The sequence below is a fragment of the Antedon mediterranea genome, chromosome 9, assembly GCF_964355755.1.
Source record: "Antedon mediterranea chromosome 9, ecAntMedi1.1, whole genome shotgun sequence".
Lineage (NCBI taxonomy): Eukaryota > Metazoa > Echinodermata > Crinoidea > Comatulida > Antedonidae > Antedon > Antedon mediterranea.
In genome coordinates, this window is record NC_092678.1 from 24567415 (window position 1) to 24583771 (window position 16357).

Here is a 16357-nt window from a genome sequence, read left to right on the forward strand (position 1 = left end):
AGTCGCTTGTCATTGGTCAACACGCTTGCGTTGCATCTACGTACGTCCTTGCATCTCTAGCTTTGCGTTGCATCTCTCCTTGCATTGCGTCTCTGTCATTTTGTCTCTAGTGGGAACCAAGCTTTACTAGGACGTTAAGCTTTTTGTGTAGCTTCCTTTGTTCCGTTTTTTTCTTCTCAGTTGCTATACCATGTTTTCTTTATCTTTCAGTTTTGGATGTACAAGCCTTTGAACGTTTACTTGGGCCATGTATGGACATAATGAAACGTAACATAGGACATTACAATGAGGAGACGGAACGTATCTTTGGCAAGCAGCCAACTGACCAATGATCACCGCTTCCTACACCACTGCTTTCTCAAAACTTTTTCTGTTAAAATGTTTCATTTTCAATAACCATAATTAATGATGTTTTTAAAATGAAATTTCTCAAATTTAATGAGAATTTAAATTATTATATTAATAACAGTTTAATTCACATCTTCAGAATTGTAGATTTTTTATTTTTTTATTTTGTGTTCTCTTATACTTTATAGTCCAGACATCATACCCTTTCACTCGCTGGTATTTGGTGGGGTCTCACTTTTTTAGATTATTTTTTCTGTGTGGCTATTTTCATATTACATAGCTCTAATATTCTACATAAATAAAACACAAAAATAACCAAAATAAGTTCATAAAATAATACCGTATGTCAATGAAATAGTTATTCTATTCAACTTCATTTTGTTGGATATCTGTCTTGATCAATTACCCACTCGCTGGATGATGTATTAAGACTAATTTAATATTATGTAATTTAATTTATAACAACTAACCTATTGGTACAAATGACGAACCCTAGCTACCTCTTATTTTGTTTTTATATGCCAAATATACTAACCAAAATGTTGCGCTAGTTCTTGTAAAAAGTCAAAATCTTTGATTGGGTGTAGTTTAAATGGAAATGATATATTAGTTTTCCAGTGGTGTATGAAAGATGTAACATGCAGACTAATTTTGGTTAGCTTATGTAAATTGTTATCTATAAACTAACATGATTTTTTCCCTTATATGCCCAAATGATTTCCTTATATGGCCATATGATTTCCTTATATGTCCTTATACTTTCCTTATATGGCCATATGATTTCCTTATATGTCCATATCATTTGCTTATATGTCCATACTCGATATAATTCGCTTCAAGATTATCAATTTAATTATCAACAAGTCATCAATGTTGCTCCGTTGCATTTTAAATTCTGTAACATTTAAAATCTGCAATATTAATATCAGTTGATTAATAAATATGTCACTCATTATACAATGTTAAAAGCCATGTATAATTGTAGAAGCATATGTTTACAAATGGTAACTGCATCCCATATTTGGCTATGATTTTTTGTTTTTTTTCAATCAAATAACAAAAGGGATGTTTATATATGATTGTATTCGAAGGTGGATCAATTGGTTTTATGAATTGTATTTACACAAAAATTAATATCATTTATGAATTTTATGATGTTATATCTTAATACAAGTTAACAGTTTTAATATTTAGATTATAAATAATAAAAAAAAAAACCAATTTATGAAGAAAAAAAATTGAACAATTTGTTTACATGCATGTTACAAAAAATAGCAAAAACAATCTTTTAGACAAGTTTGTTATTTAACAGTTTGCTTGTCTGCTGGTGTCATGACGATGTGTAAACAAACACAATGTTTGTTGCACAACTATGCTGAAATAAATGACACGTTTCTATGGACCTCTAGTGGTGACCCATAGGATGCCTAGTGTGACCTGAAGGACCTCTAGTGGTGACCTGTTTATAAGGATGTCTAGTGGTGACCTGAAGGACCTCTAGTGGTGAACTAAAGGATGTCTAGTGGTGAACTAAAGGATGTCTAGTGTGACCTGAAGGACCTCTAGTGGTGAACTAAAGGATGTCTAGTGGTGAACTAAAGGATGTCTAGTGTGACCTGAAGGACCTCTAGTGGTGACCTAAAGGATGTCTAGTGTGACCTGAAAGACCTCTAGTGGTGACCTAAAGGATGTCTAGTGTGACCTGAAGGACCTCTAGTTGTGACCTATGTCCCATTGCTAACTTGTCTATACAGCTTTCTAGCAAAGACCAATACAAAGGACCCTTGAGCTGCGACCTGTACCTTCTTAGTGGTGATATAGCTAGCTAGACCTGACCCTCCAGTGAGGGCCTAATGCACCCTCTAAAATGATTACCTGTCCGCCCTCTAGTGGTGACCTGTCCACCTTCTTGTAGCGACCTATTCTGTACAAAGCACTGTACCTAACCTAATCCTGGTTTAATATGTTTAAGATTGTACATATATTTCAGATAAAAATATGAATAAAGAATTGAAATGGGTATGAAATTTAGTCTCATTGTATCGGCTTAGTAGATATAGTTTGATGTTTGTAAATTGTACTAGAAAAAAAGAAGATCCAAGGGTATAGCCTGTCGAAGGTTAAAACACACATTCAAAATACATTATAAACATACATACCACCCAAGATAATAAAATAGTGCGAATTATTCCTTCAGTATTATATCAATGAATATAGTTGCATGAGCATGTTTATTGTTGGCATTTGTTTCTTATTATCATTCAATTCCTTTGCATGTCTGAGTTCTTGTATATTGTTGCTTTCAAGATAATTTTAAGTTTTCCTGCATTATATACATGTCTGTCAGTGTCCAGCATGTATGAACATTAGACAGCGAAGTGATGTAACCATATTGGATGGTCACTCCATGGAAGTAGAACTTAAGCAGTGCTTGTATTGTGCTTAACTTTCTAGTAGTTTATCTCTATACCCAACATCCAACTTATTTCTTGTATTAAAAATTATACAGATTTGCAAATAAATACATTACTAGCTCTCACTCCATCCCATAGAGATACTATTAAAGAAGAGACACTCAACTAATGGTCACACTCTATGCTGTGCTTGTGTTGTGTGGTTAACTCTCTAGTCCAACCCAACATCAACGACTCTAAACTCGTGTATAATTAATGCTCATAGAGTTTATTGTTTGGCATGTAACACTAGCCTGTATACAAAGACTTTAATGCATTCAATACAAACACATTCAATGAAACAACTGCTTAATATAATAATTATTAAATCATAGCAAATTAAAAACAAGAGATTACTAATTTATCAAAGATATTAATTACAATTTTTTAAACTCCAATTCATTTTTTAAAAAAGTAGATTTGAAAATCATCCTAGTTTGGAAAAAAATTAACATATTATTAAAGGAGACAAATAGAGTGAAGTATTGGTATTGTGTATAGCATATCTAAAAAATTACAAATTAACAATAACATTTGATCAGGAAGCTAAAATAAAATAGCAAGATGTAAAACAGGATTGTAAGTGGGACTATGTAGATAATCACATTTCTTGCGCATGTCCAAAATCACCAGCAGATTTGCAAAATTAATTATTTGGTAATGTTGTACATGCCAGCCTTAAAAACCAGCTGACCACCCCCGCTGACTGACCACCCCTGCTTACCAACCACCCCCGCTGACCAACCACCCCCGCTGACCGTCCACAATTCAGTCAACACAATTTAAAATAATCTGTTGCTTTTAATACCTATATCTTTACACTATCCTACACAAATGTACAGTATTCTTAACATTTTATTGTTTCGCTTTAAACTCATTTTCTAAAATTGTTGCATTTTAAATAAATACACAATAATAACAAGTGTTTATTTAAATAAAAATTATCATAATTACATATTATAACCATAACAGTGCCACCATATCTTTGGAAAGATTTAAAACGCAATTAAAAAATACGCAACCGGTCGATATTTCATTATAATTCACCGATGCTCGTGTCACTGCCGGCTGACTCTTCTGTTACGACCTCTCCCGTGACTCGCCTTCTGTGAAACAAGGCTCTGTCGTACGCTTGCCCTACAGACTTGCGTATAGTGGATGTGCGGCCTTCAGTTAACTTAGCCTGGTCTAGACCGCTATCGACACCAAGTGGTTCAAGCTTTGCTCTTGGTAGCCACTGCCTGAAAGACAAATAATGAAAGCGGAGAATGTAAATACAGTCAACTCTCCCAATACTGGACACCTTTGGCTGGCCAAACATGTCTGGTTTTCTGGAAAGTCTGGTATTTAGAATGTGTTTTTAATGGTAAAGAAGAATTTGTGAAAAAAAAGTCTAGTTTTAAGAGAGTTTCTGGTTTTTAGAGAGTTCGGAATTAAAAGAGACTGAAGTACTGAAAAACATTGAATCTGAAGGGTGGGGGAGGGTAATTTAATTTAGACATGCTTACCATGTGCGTTTATTGTCAAAAAATAATACTAGATAGAGATGTTCATCGGCCGCTATTTTCTGATTGAGAACTTCGAGCGGAGGAACTGGAATCGGAACACCATTGTGTGTGAACCCGACTCGCGGCATCTTGGGGTTGATTATCTACAAAAATTAACAACTTGTTAGAATTTTTTTTAAAATGCAGAGACATCTAAGTAATTAGGAAGTTTTACGTTAGTGATATTCACTAATTGCAAGAAATAATATCTTTGCGGGACACTGGGTTGTCAAAGGCCTCAGTAAAAAAGTGGCCAGGTTGACCCCCTTGGCTACTGCACTGATTAGTCTTCAATCACCATAAATACAAACATTGTCAATAACCAAGGCTTTTGATACTTACCAGGGCCGGGTAAGAGGGGTAGCCTCGACATTTAGCCCACACAAGGTCCAGTGGGCTCAGCGGGATGTCATCTTCATCTGAAGCCCAGCTGCTGCTTCTTGTTTTGCCAGCTATAGAATAAACACTGTTGTACTAGATATCACTTTTAATACGGTAGAATGAAGACATATGATAACATACAGGCAAGAGGCAAGTATGCATGTTTAATGTTGTTAATACTACTGTATATACTGTATAATTATTAGTATTGTTGTTGGTATTTATACATATTTCCATTTTTATACCTTGCATGAAATTTCTAAACTGCTTTAATATTCCCTTTTGTTATTGGTGTTTGTTGAAGTTAAATTCAATGATGGTGCTGTGTTTAGCATACTGTACGTAAGCATACTGTACTTACTTACCTCTAATTAACCCAGCCCCCCTGTTAGCCCGGCTCACGGTACTCGTGCTCTCTTCACAAGACGCCTCACCGTCGCTATCCTCGTGCATGTTTCCTTTCTTTGGCTTTTTAGTTGCACCCTCTTCACCGTTACTTGAACACGTTTCGGACGTCAGACCATCAGACGTGCTACTCACACTTTCATCCGAGTCTGAACTACTTCGTGTACGATTAGCGTCCACTCGATACTCAAAGAAACTTAAGCCTTTTGGTTGGTCAAGCCCATTGCTTAGTTCACCGTTATTGTTCGTTGATGATTTGTGTTTTTTATCGTTCGATTTCTCCGCACTACTTGAACTTAGAGTGCGTCCTTTTTTTAAACTTCTTGGACTAACGACGGGTGACGGAAACCCTTCGCTATCGGTCTCTACATGCAATTCTCCCTCGACATATAATTTCTTGGATGGTGTTTGAGATTCGCAATCCAAGGAAAGCGACCGCTTCATGGACTTCCTACCAGGAGATTTACCCTGTTTTCTTCCGCGAGGGGAAGGCGTTACTATAGTAACAGTATGACGACGCCCTGGTGATGTTAGTTTGGCGGGTGTTTTAGGTGACGCTATGGCATCAGTTGCTTTAGGAGATGCTATTTTGTCCGTTTGTTTGGGAGACATAGATAGGTTTTTCTTGGCACCTGGAGATTTGCGACCAACAGGAGACTTTGGTTCTTGGAATTTTGTAAATTCTGGAATTGTAGGCGGGATGGATAGATCCTGTACAGCATTTGCTTGACCTGATAAAGTCCGAGTCCTTCTGCTTGCTGGCGATCCTTTAGGACGCCCTCTTGCTGGTCGTCCAGGACTTGACTTACTTCGGTTTAGTATCGGTGCAGGTTTCAGTGTTGGTGGAGATGCTGGACTTTTTCTTGTTTGAAAGTCACTCAATTCATCACCTAGATTGGATAAAATTTAGTAAACAAATGTTTAGATATCTATCCATAAAGATATGCTTCTGAAAAACATGTTATGCAATTATCGTGTCTAACTGTCATGCTCACAAGCCTAAATGTTTCAGGCGCCTTGCACAGTATGAGGGAGCTTACGATTTACAATGACCGAACTATGTCATTTTAGTTCATTGTGCACATGTGGGATTATTGTGACATGTTTCTTCACCTCGACACAAGTTACCTATTAGGTATGTGGTGCGTTGTGAAAATGAAAGGACCCCAATGTCCCTACAGTAGGCAGCAGACTTAGTTACCTGATGTAATTGCTTCAGACGTGCTGTCAGCTGCTGATGTGTCGTAATCATCTTTGGTTTTGTTCGGTTTGGGTCCTCTTCTTGGCACCACTCCAGTTCGTTGCATTGTTATCTTCCGTCTAATCAGGTTGATTTCCTTACGGATTTGTTTGACACGTTTGGAGCGAGCAAGACCGCTTTTGATATTGCAGGTCATGTCGAGTTTCTCGAGGAGCGTTGTTAGCTGTTCTTCTAACGGCAGATGCTCACGATTCTCGGCACAAATTACATTATCAACTAAAAAAATTGAAAAATAAATAAATAGGTACAACCAAGACAATAAATACAACTTACAAAATTGCAACCAAGACAATAAATGCAACTTACAAAATTGCAACCAAGACAATAAATGCAACTTACAATCGTCTAATTTCATCTCTTCAACTTCTTTAATCTCCGGCGCATTCTCTGTATGCATGCCTGTACTTGGATTGTAGCCAGCCTTCTCAGCCAAGCGTTTAGCTTGCCGAATGACAGCGCCACCCTGAGATGAAATAAAAACATATACTCAAATTACTAATAAATTAATTACATTAGTCCGATTGCCTACCAATTTAACAGTTTTGGTTCAAATCTTGTGACTACGAATATCTATTGATAATCAGCATTTGACAGAAGAATAAGAGCTGTTTGGTGGCCAGATGTACGACACATAGGAACCCTTAGGAGAGAAGAAAGTTGCTACATCGTCCACAACTCTGCATATTATAGTGAAAGTTGTATGTGATGAGAGAAGTTGTCATCCACAATTGTGCGTAGTTCTGTCCAGCAGGTTATTCCCCAACATTCACCCGGATGATAACTTACTTGGTCTCTCATCTTTACAGCATCTCTATAGAAGACCGTTTCTTTACCGTTATACAACATACAATTATCTATCATCTGCTCAAAGTCAGATTCAAGGTCGGTTACGGAACGGTATTTGTGACCGTCTAGCTTCTTATGCATGCTTCGAAAGTCCATAGGTTTTTTAATGACATCATAATAATCTGGTGCCTACAAAAAGATGGAGATTGATTGTTAAAATGTGCATTTGTTAAAACATGTAGTACTAAGTACAGATATTTCCCAATTTAGATCTAGATATGCTGTAACTGTATATTGCTCAGGTAGGCAGATATAACAATTTCCATCCTTGGATCAGTGGTCATATGATAGCATTACGACCAATCACTTTCACATATTTACGTAGGCTATGTAATGTAAACAACTGTACCTCCTCAACAGTAACAGGCTCAGCGAATATACTGTGTATATCTCGTTCTTGTAGTTGAGTTAACGTTGACGTTAAAATCACGTTTAATGGTTTCAATTGAAGTTCAAATACCCTCTGACTTAATTTTAACTGAAAAAGAATGTAAAAATTGATTACTAATACAATGTATAAGTATGTTACTTCAGATGTACAGCTCTGTGGTTGTTATTCTATAACCCCCTCCTCAAAACATTAACCTTTGACCCACTTACATGCTCTTTCTTGAGTTTTTCACGTTTTCGTATCAACTCAACCAGTAGTCTTGCCCGTTCCAGGTCATGACGTAGACGTTGCCAATATTTCAGATGCTCTTTTAATTTCGTTACTTTTTTGTCTTCAACCTGTGAAAAAACAACAATTATAATTTTTCATTTTCATTTCTTTTTTGCCTGAATTCTTTTGTACATCCAACCAACCAAAATTTGTTTCAAAGTTTGACCGCACTTACTGGATCCTTAGTCTTGTGTGATTGGTGATGGGCCTGTAACCGTCGTAGGAGAGACACTCCATTACGTGACTGTCTCTTCAGCGTCCAGTAGGCTAGCAACCTCTGCATAAACTGCTGCTTTTTAGCTACGTTCACTTTGGCAGTAATTTTAGATATCCTAAATCAAGACACAAGTAAAGCTTTATGTGACAAAAAAATGTGGACATGTCATATATCATATTTGAGCATATCACTACCATATTTGGTATCACAGGTAAGACAGAGCTTAATTCAAAGTGATAAATGTTTGTTTAATAGCATATCTTTATCAGTGTTTGTTTGGCTATAAAGAGTTTTTTAAATAGTAATTTTTCATTTCACAATTTACCTTTTTGGTGGAATGCATGGAATAGACACAACAGGCATAGCTGATCTCTTCTCTGCCAAGATTTTTCTAGCTTTCCTCATATTTTTGCGAGACTGTGCTTTAGCTTTCTTAGCAGACCAGCCTTTACCCTTTCCACTCACTTCTTCATTAACGGGTGATTTTTCTTTTCTCATTATCGGTTTCTTTTCCACCCCTGCCGGTGTGTGAATGTCACAGAAAGCCGCTTTGCGAATACTTATAGATGTACCGTTGACGCCCGCTTCGCGAACTGGTTCCATCTTCATAAAAAGACTAGCTTGCTGTGCACACGTAACATGAAAAGCAGTATAGCAGTTGGCTTTGTGGCACTGAATACACGCGCCTACGTTTCGCTGTTTACATATATAACAAGTCAATTTCCAACGTGCTGCTGGAATGTGATCAATACCGTCGATCGGTTCTAGAAAGACTGTATTTGCAAAGCCCACTTCTGGGATCCATAACGCACAGACGACGTGAGCCCACCGGCCGTCATCGGTCTGCTTGAATGCAGCACCTTTGTTTGGGCACAATACGCAATCAACAGCACGAGAGGGAGACTGTAAGCACCTTCTACAAAGCCACTGACCTTCGGGAATGTAGGGTACTCCGTAGCATTCCTGGTGCACGGCTAAATTACACATATCACAAAATAAAATAACGTTACTGTTTTGGCATTCTCCGTCTTGACATATGCTACAGACAGCATCTTCATCTATTAGAGTATTTGAATCAGTCTTTCCTGACGCTTGGCTTTGGAAGTAAGATTCCTTTTCAAGTCTATCCATCAGGATTTCAAATATTTCTTGCGAAACGGCTGCATGGCCATCTTTTTTACGTTTTTCATTAATCATATCAAGCCATGCATAGTCTTCTTCGTCCATGTCATACTCAATATCATCGTCAAGTTCTTCTCTCGACTTCTCAATAAAACGAAAGTACGCAACTCCGCGCTTCGGAGCATCAGGTATTTCATCATAGTCTTTCATTAGTTTGTAAGATGCCTCTGGTAGCTTTGATGGTACCGGAGGACATGTTGGTTCCTTTCGTAGTTTCACTGACTCTTTACCTTTGACCTTTCCACTTTTAACCTTTGGCGTTTTCGTTGGTGTTTTTTCATGTTTTTCTTGTTCCTCGTTCTCTTCATTTTCAAATTCATCTTCCGTAACGACATCGATATAATCAAAAATATCTAGCCGGTACACGTGACCTTTGATGTCGACCTCTACAAGACGCTGGGCCTGTGCGTAAGTTAAAGCTTCACGCTGGGGAGAACGAACAAACATCGGAGAGGGCGATCTTCTTTGCACTGTGCCTCCACCGCGACTCTTCCTCCATGATCCTCGCTTGACTGGGGTTGTGTAGCCATTGTTGCCGGCGGGATTGTTGTGATCATAATTGTACAGATGGTATTCCATACCCTGGAGGCTTTTGTAGATTTTTCCGCATTCCTTTATGGGGCATTCGTAAGGTGGTTTAGTGGCACGAAGGTTCTCGCAGAATGTTTTTACGTCAAACTCTATCATTGGCATTATCGAGGGTCGCATTGGGATGTGTGCGAATAAAGTTTGTCTCGGCTAGCCTGCTCTATCGAGAATAAAGTATATCTCGGCTAGCCTGGTCTAACTATTCACTTCAGCAATGGTCATGGTAGAACCTGTAAAACAAAAAAAAGATGGTTAAGTAGTGTGGTGATGTGTGGCTTGGTGGTTAAGATGCTTGCCTATCACTACAAGGGTCCTGGGTTCAAATCCAACCGGATGATATTACATTAGGACTTTTTCATGCAAAAACAAAAATTATTTTTATGTAAAATAATCTGTCTAGAATATAATATATACTTGACTGGCTGATTGTGTATTTTTCCATTCAAGCTCAAATTATAAATACCAGGTTTGATTTTAATTGATAAAGCACAATTTTCAAATATTAATAATAATTTTAATATTTTACTATATAAATAATATTGATTGATCCAAAGGAAAAGATAGACGGAAACAATAATATTAATTAATAATTATTCAATAATTTATTTTTTGAAATCATTATTTATTTATATATACAGTACAATTTAAATTCTAATATCTTTTTTTGGATAAAATTTAGATTTTTGTAAATAAATTAATCTAATTAAAATATTCATTAGCTGATAAAATAACGGAATGAAGGCTTCTCATTCGTTTGTATTTGACCCGGAAGTGCTTTCCATCTAGGCATTCTTATTTATTTCCAGTACAGCTGATTAGACTAGCTTCATTCATTAACATTCAACCACACGAAATCGGCAGTCTATTTTAATTTTTACAGTAAATTAATGTTTTATTCAAGCAAAAAACGCGAGAATAGTTAAAAAATTATCCCTGGAAAGCAAATCCATCACCCCGTTTACAAATGACCTTTTAGTAAACGGCTTTGAATGACAAGAATTCGATACACACACGCAGACGTACTTCGAATAGCTTCAGCGCGTAATGAATATTCAACAACCATCATAATGGCAAACGTGATGAGTTTCGTGGTGGCGGGTGGTGAGCTATCGTAGCAAGTAAATGATCCAGATAAATTAAGCCTAATTACAGCTTTTGGGGAGGAGTCTTGACATAATATAAACGTAGTGGCCATAAACATAACATTATCTATCAGAACATTACTATTGTTTGTACAATAGCACTTCCAAATATTGAATATTCACGAAGAATAGCTTACCCATGCAATTCGGCGGCAGTGCTTCGCTTATAAAAAGCGGCCGTTTTGCAGGGAAAGCCGAGTTGAACAAAAGATGAACGCACCAACAATTGCCTCAAAGAAATCCAAATTAAAACGGTTTTAAAAAAGGTAAAGCTTTCTCATAGAAGTTCGATAAATGTCCTTACAGCTCCACCTTGTTAGAATTCCATTAATCAACAACTATCAAGCAGAATTTACGATCATTTTTCGTCCCAATTTTAGGTCAGTACAACAAGCGGATATAGACGTTCGTTTAGAATCCAAAGGTGACCTCTCAGCTTCCTGAAAAATAACATTTTTGTTATAGCGCCATCTATTTATATTTCACGTGATCTCTCTTTTTCTCTCTCTTTACTCAAAGTTTTTATTAAGTCGGCTGACATTTGGTTGGGGTTGGTTGTCTGTTGTTTATGCTTGAAAAAGACTTTTTGAAAGAAATATATTAACCCCTTACGGAGGTAAATATACTCATTTTTATTCGCTATATTTAAACTAAATACAAATTTTTTATGGACAAGCAGGGTTCCAGGGGACTAAACCACCTATTCTATAGGCCTAGGCCTAGCCTATCTATCTGAAATAAAGCTAGACGACAGCAGGCAGGGGCCATGCCTCACTACACTTTGAGTCTAGCTGGAGCGAATCGACTACGCTATAGCTAGCATGCAATTTATATTTGATTCGTTTCTTTAGTATGTGAGTTTATATGGCAACAAGGCATTAATTTGAGGATGTGAGATGAGCTACTATGATACAGATGTCCAAACCCCACTGTTTGGTGAGCCTCAAACTCGGGTAAGTTTTTTTTATATATATGTGTTATGCGCGATTTGAACGATTTGCGCAATTTGAAATTGCGCAAAAAAATCCTTGCGCAATTTGAAATTGCGCAAAGAATTCTTGCGCAATTTAAAATTGCGCAAGGATTTTTTTGCGCAATTTCAAATTGCGCAATCAACTTGCGCAATTTCAAATTGCGCAAGAAAATCTTTGCGCAATTTTAAATTGCGCTGCACAATTTGTAAATTGCGCAAGATAGTTCTTGCGCAATATGACACCTTTGCGCAATTTGAAAACGAACTGTAAATTTTCCCATACATGGCTAGGCTAGGCCTAGGCAGAGGAGTTTAAAATTTAGTATTTTATTATATAAATAAGACCATTTCAATGAAGATAATGTTTAATACTCACTTTTTAAGTTTTTAATATTAGTTTAAGCTAGGCCATGTAACCTAGTCAGTATCAGTAGTCCAGACCCTAGCTAGGCTAGAGTAGGCCTAGTATAGCCGGCCGCCCGCGCCGCGCCCGCCTGGTGGAACACCACCGCTTCGTTTTCCTTCGTCGGTTCTTCGACGGTATGCTAACTTATAACAATATTTGCACTACTAAAATAAGGAAATGTGATATTTATCTTTAATTTTGAATCATTCTTAGAAATTAAATACTATAAAAATATGGGTGTGCATGATTTCACAATCTGTCGAAAAACCTTGCGCAATTTGCAGATTACTTGCGCAATTTAATACGTTGCTTGCGCAATTTGAAACACATGTTTCAATTCAAATTGCGCAAGGATTTTTTTTGCGCAATTTCAAATTGCGCAAATCGTTCAAATCGCGCATAACATATCCAAAGAACTTATAACACAAGAATCTCCTGTTCGTCCGAAGCGCGGAACAATTTCGAAAGGCATTGTGGGATAGAATAGAGCTATGGGTGGCGCCATTGTGAGCCATGGAGTAGGGCGCCCGCATCAAATTAGAAAGTCAAAATCATAGAGGGGATCTGCTAATGCTCTAGGGGGGATAGAGTAATTGACTGAGGAGTAGGGCGCCCGCATCAAATTAGAAAGTCAAAATCATAGAGGGGATCTGCTAATACTCTAGGGGGGGGGGGGGGGTGGGTAGAGTAATTGACTTCCTAGTTTGGAGGGGGCGCTGCTCCATGCTGTGAAATGGCGTCGCCCAGTTTGACCTTTTAACCCTGTACTTCCGATACTGTGTTTTGAATGCAAATTGAAGAACAGGAGATTCTTGTGTTATAAGTTCTTTGATATATCCCATAATAAATAATATATGCCTAGGCCTAATCATTATTTTTATTATAATATTATGAGTGCATAAATACGAATAATAATAAATAAAGGCTGCCAGACAGATATTTTTTTTATTTTAATGAAGAATTAAATCATAATTTATATATAAATCTTTTTTGTTATTTACAGGACAGGGCAGTAAATTTAGCCCTTGGAGTTGTAACTGGAGTTGCAGTTCTTGTAAGTTTTTATTGTATTTATTGGGTGTGGTGGTCCGTAAGAGTAAGAGTAGGTCATTTTCATAACCTACTGTAGAGCCAACAAGGCTATTGAGTCGTCGTAGTGAAGTGGTATGTGTTGTCAAAAACAATATCTCCCTCTACAAGGAAGATATTTGTATCTCATATTCTGAGAGGGTAGGCAGTATCATCATAAGACAGGATGATAATTGCTATACATATGTTTTGATAACCCACTAAAAAACAGATGAAGTTTTGAAATACTTAGTCTAAATTATAATTTTTTTTCCAGGTAACATTAGTAAGTGCAATTGTGTATCCATGGCCACCATTAGGCATCAACATCTACTTGGCAGTGGTGATTGTATGTATCTGCATTGGAAATATGATTTTGGTAAGCATTATTAATAAAATTCTTTTAAACTTCAATCTAATGTCCTGCCAGCAACTGCTACCTGTACCTTCCTTGCTGTCACCAAGCAGCAACTGCCACCGTTATGGCAGAAATTGCTACCATCCTGCAGCCGCTGCTTTCAACAAGCAGAAACTGCCACCATCCTGCCAGCAACCTCTGGCAGGACGGCAGCCATTGCTACCTTCCTGCAGCCACTGCTACCTTCCTGCAGCCATTGCTGTTGTCAAGCAGCAACTGCTACCTTCCTGCAGCCACTGCTGCCATCTTTGAGTTTTATTTGTGTAAATCAAGATTCTAAATGAAAACTAAAACTTTGTTTGTACTGTACTTGTTTTTTAAAGTATAAATGACTTGTGTACATACAGCGTGTTGTGAGACAGAAACAAGGCCAACACAAGGCACAAATAAAGTTTAATAGCCTGGCTATTATATTAGTGATTTGATTGAGTTAGTGGATAGAACTATTAGAAATGTATCAGTGAAAATTAAAACAATTCTACGTTTTGTAATCTATGTTTTCTGTAGTAATTATAGTAGATATACTGTAGTTCTATTATGATTTAAAATCATGCGTTTATAACAACAAATCATATTTTTTTAATGCTTTTGCATTGAGTTTCATAGCCATTCATTGTGTTTAAAATAAAAACCTAAAAGCTATAGAATAGTTTAACACATAGACAGTTTAAACACCAAACACTTTAATATATATCCAAGGCAAGTTTGGCACAAAAATTAAAATGATATTGTCGACAATGCTCTGTTTTCAGAATCTATTTTTAGATATAAGACCTTAACAATGACCTCAAGTCTTGTTCTGCTTCTAGTCTTCTTCTCCTCTATTCTCTGATTCATTCTGATATTCTGCTATTTCTTCTACAGATTTATTGGTATCGCAAGGGTGATGTTGACCCTAAGTTCCGCTCACTCATCTATTTCAATGCGTTCACATTGGTTCTCTTATGCATCAGTGCTAACCTTTATTTTCATGAACTTAAGTTCTAAATTAAGTACACTGTTTATCCCACGTCCATACTAACATTACTGTACAAATTCAGATAATGATAAGTTTGATCTTGGATTTTAAACTTTTCTTCTACAAATACTTTTGATGGAACGTCATTTGGTAGGATTCGAACCCGGCAACATGTCATTTAGTGGACATGCATCTTAACCACTGATCTACATACATGATTATTTTTTGTTTGTTTTTGTTATTATTATATTTATTGTTTTGTGTAGTATGATTATAAATGCAAGTAATAATGCAACATTTAATTTGGTGTATATAATAAATATGAAGTAAAATATATAGTATTTAACTTTTAAGGATTGGTGTACTAAAGCTTTTAATAATTGTGAAGTTAAGTACAGTTAAGCTAGATAAATAATTTTAATTTTCCCAATTTTTACATTACTTAAATTGTGTTCCCAATGTTGTGATTTTTGTTTAATTTTTTATTTTAATGAATTAATTAATAACATAAATAATGTTTCTGTGATTATTTGTTATTTGAAATCGATACCTCTCTATTTATTATGCCATTGTTGTGGTGCCAATACTGTACATTCCTTCTAAAATTTTAGGATTTAGAGAATTTTGTTTGTGATCAGTTTAAAAAAAAGTATATAAATATATTTTAATTTTTTTTATCTACATTTATGGCAATACACACATTTTTAATTGTTTTTTCTTTAATTGACATTTTTTTTTTTTTTTTGTATATTCAATTTTTTTAGTTAACTTTTACCTTCGTAAGCTTTCATTAGGAATTAAATGTAAAAAAAATGACAATTGAACGTAAACCAAAGAATATTAATAATATAATTTGATTGTTGATTAAGTAATACTTAAGTCTTACGTAATACTTCAGTAACACTTAAGTAACACTTAAGTAATACTTAAGTAACACTTAAGTAATCCTTAAGTAATACTTAAGCTAAATACTGAATTAAATAATGTCCCAAGTTTCTATTTTGAAAACTATTGAACACCGTGTGACCAATCAAACAGTACGTTTTAAGTTTTTTTTGAAAAATGTCCTCGTGCACAGCGTTTGGTAGTTTCATGATTAAATCGTGCAATTCAAAGAGATTTATTTACAGTTAGTTCACCTACAAAACTTTATCAATGTAATTGAAATTAATTGAGGAACATTCTATATTAAATAGTTAAAACAGGTGTTTATTCAAATATTAATATTTTAACTTTATATTTAAATGTATAATCTGCATGTTACAGAATTATATAATATTTATTATGTGTTTTATGACGTCATAACATCAGTCAGGCATCTGGAATTATTTACCGGAAGCTTGACATAACATGACTATTTGTGGACAATTAACGGACAGGGGCGATAGTCTAGGTACCATCTCTTTCATGCATGACGACTACTACTGCTAGTTAGTCAGATTTATATTCTCGTTTTCCAGTTCAATAAAAACACAACATTAAAAGGTGAATTTTTTGTTACTA

At 36.0% G+C, this 16357-nt stretch overlaps 3 protein-coding genes across 5 annotated transcripts in view; 2 read left to right on the forward strand and 1 right to left on the reverse strand.

The window, feature by feature from the left end:
- The window catches only part of LOC140059248 (cAMP-dependent protein kinase type II regulatory subunit-like), a 31806-nt gene extending 29386 nt beyond the window's left edge, over positions 1-2420 (forward strand). The window contains exon 14 of one of the 3 annotated variants that reach the window (XM_072105115.1): positions 211-2417. In XM_072105115.1, the coding sequence (XP_071961216.1) occupies positions 211-332 (122 nt within the window). In that variant the 3' untranslated portion in view covers positions 333-2417. Of the gene's footprint in view, positions 1-210 lie in introns of all 3 variants that reach the window. The other 2 variants (XM_072105113.1, XM_072105114.1) reach the window with 2 other exon arrangements.
- A 591-nt stretch (positions 2421-3011) lies between these two features.
- LOC140059250 (peregrin-like) lies at positions 3012-11438 on the reverse strand. The gene is made up of 12 exons (XM_072105116.1): positions 11169-11438; positions 8445-10119; positions 8078-8234; positions 7842-7970; positions 7591-7719; positions 7182-7370; positions 6735-6858; positions 6336-6611; positions 5095-6024; positions 4691-4800; positions 4310-4452; positions 3012-4042 (listed from the first exon to the last, which is right to left on the reverse strand). Exons 2-12 carry the CDS (start codon positions 10007-10009, stop codon positions 3838-3840), a joined length of 3957 nt encoding a protein of 1318 aa, XP_071961217.1. The 5' UTR covers positions 10010-10119; positions 11169-11438; the 3' UTR covers positions 3012-3837.
- A 103-nt stretch (positions 11439-11541) lies between these two features.
- Positions 11542-16344, forward strand: LOC140058979 (transmembrane protein 243-like). The gene is made up of 5 exons (XM_072104772.1): positions 11542-11647; positions 11883-11984; positions 13414-13464; positions 13756-13857; positions 14761-16344. Exons 2-5 carry the CDS (start codon positions 11928-11930, stop codon positions 14881-14883), a joined length of 333 nt encoding a protein of 110 aa, XP_071960873.1. The 5' UTR covers positions 11542-11647; positions 11883-11927; the 3' UTR covers positions 14884-16344.
- The last annotated feature ends 13 nt before the right edge of the window (positions 16345-16357 follow it).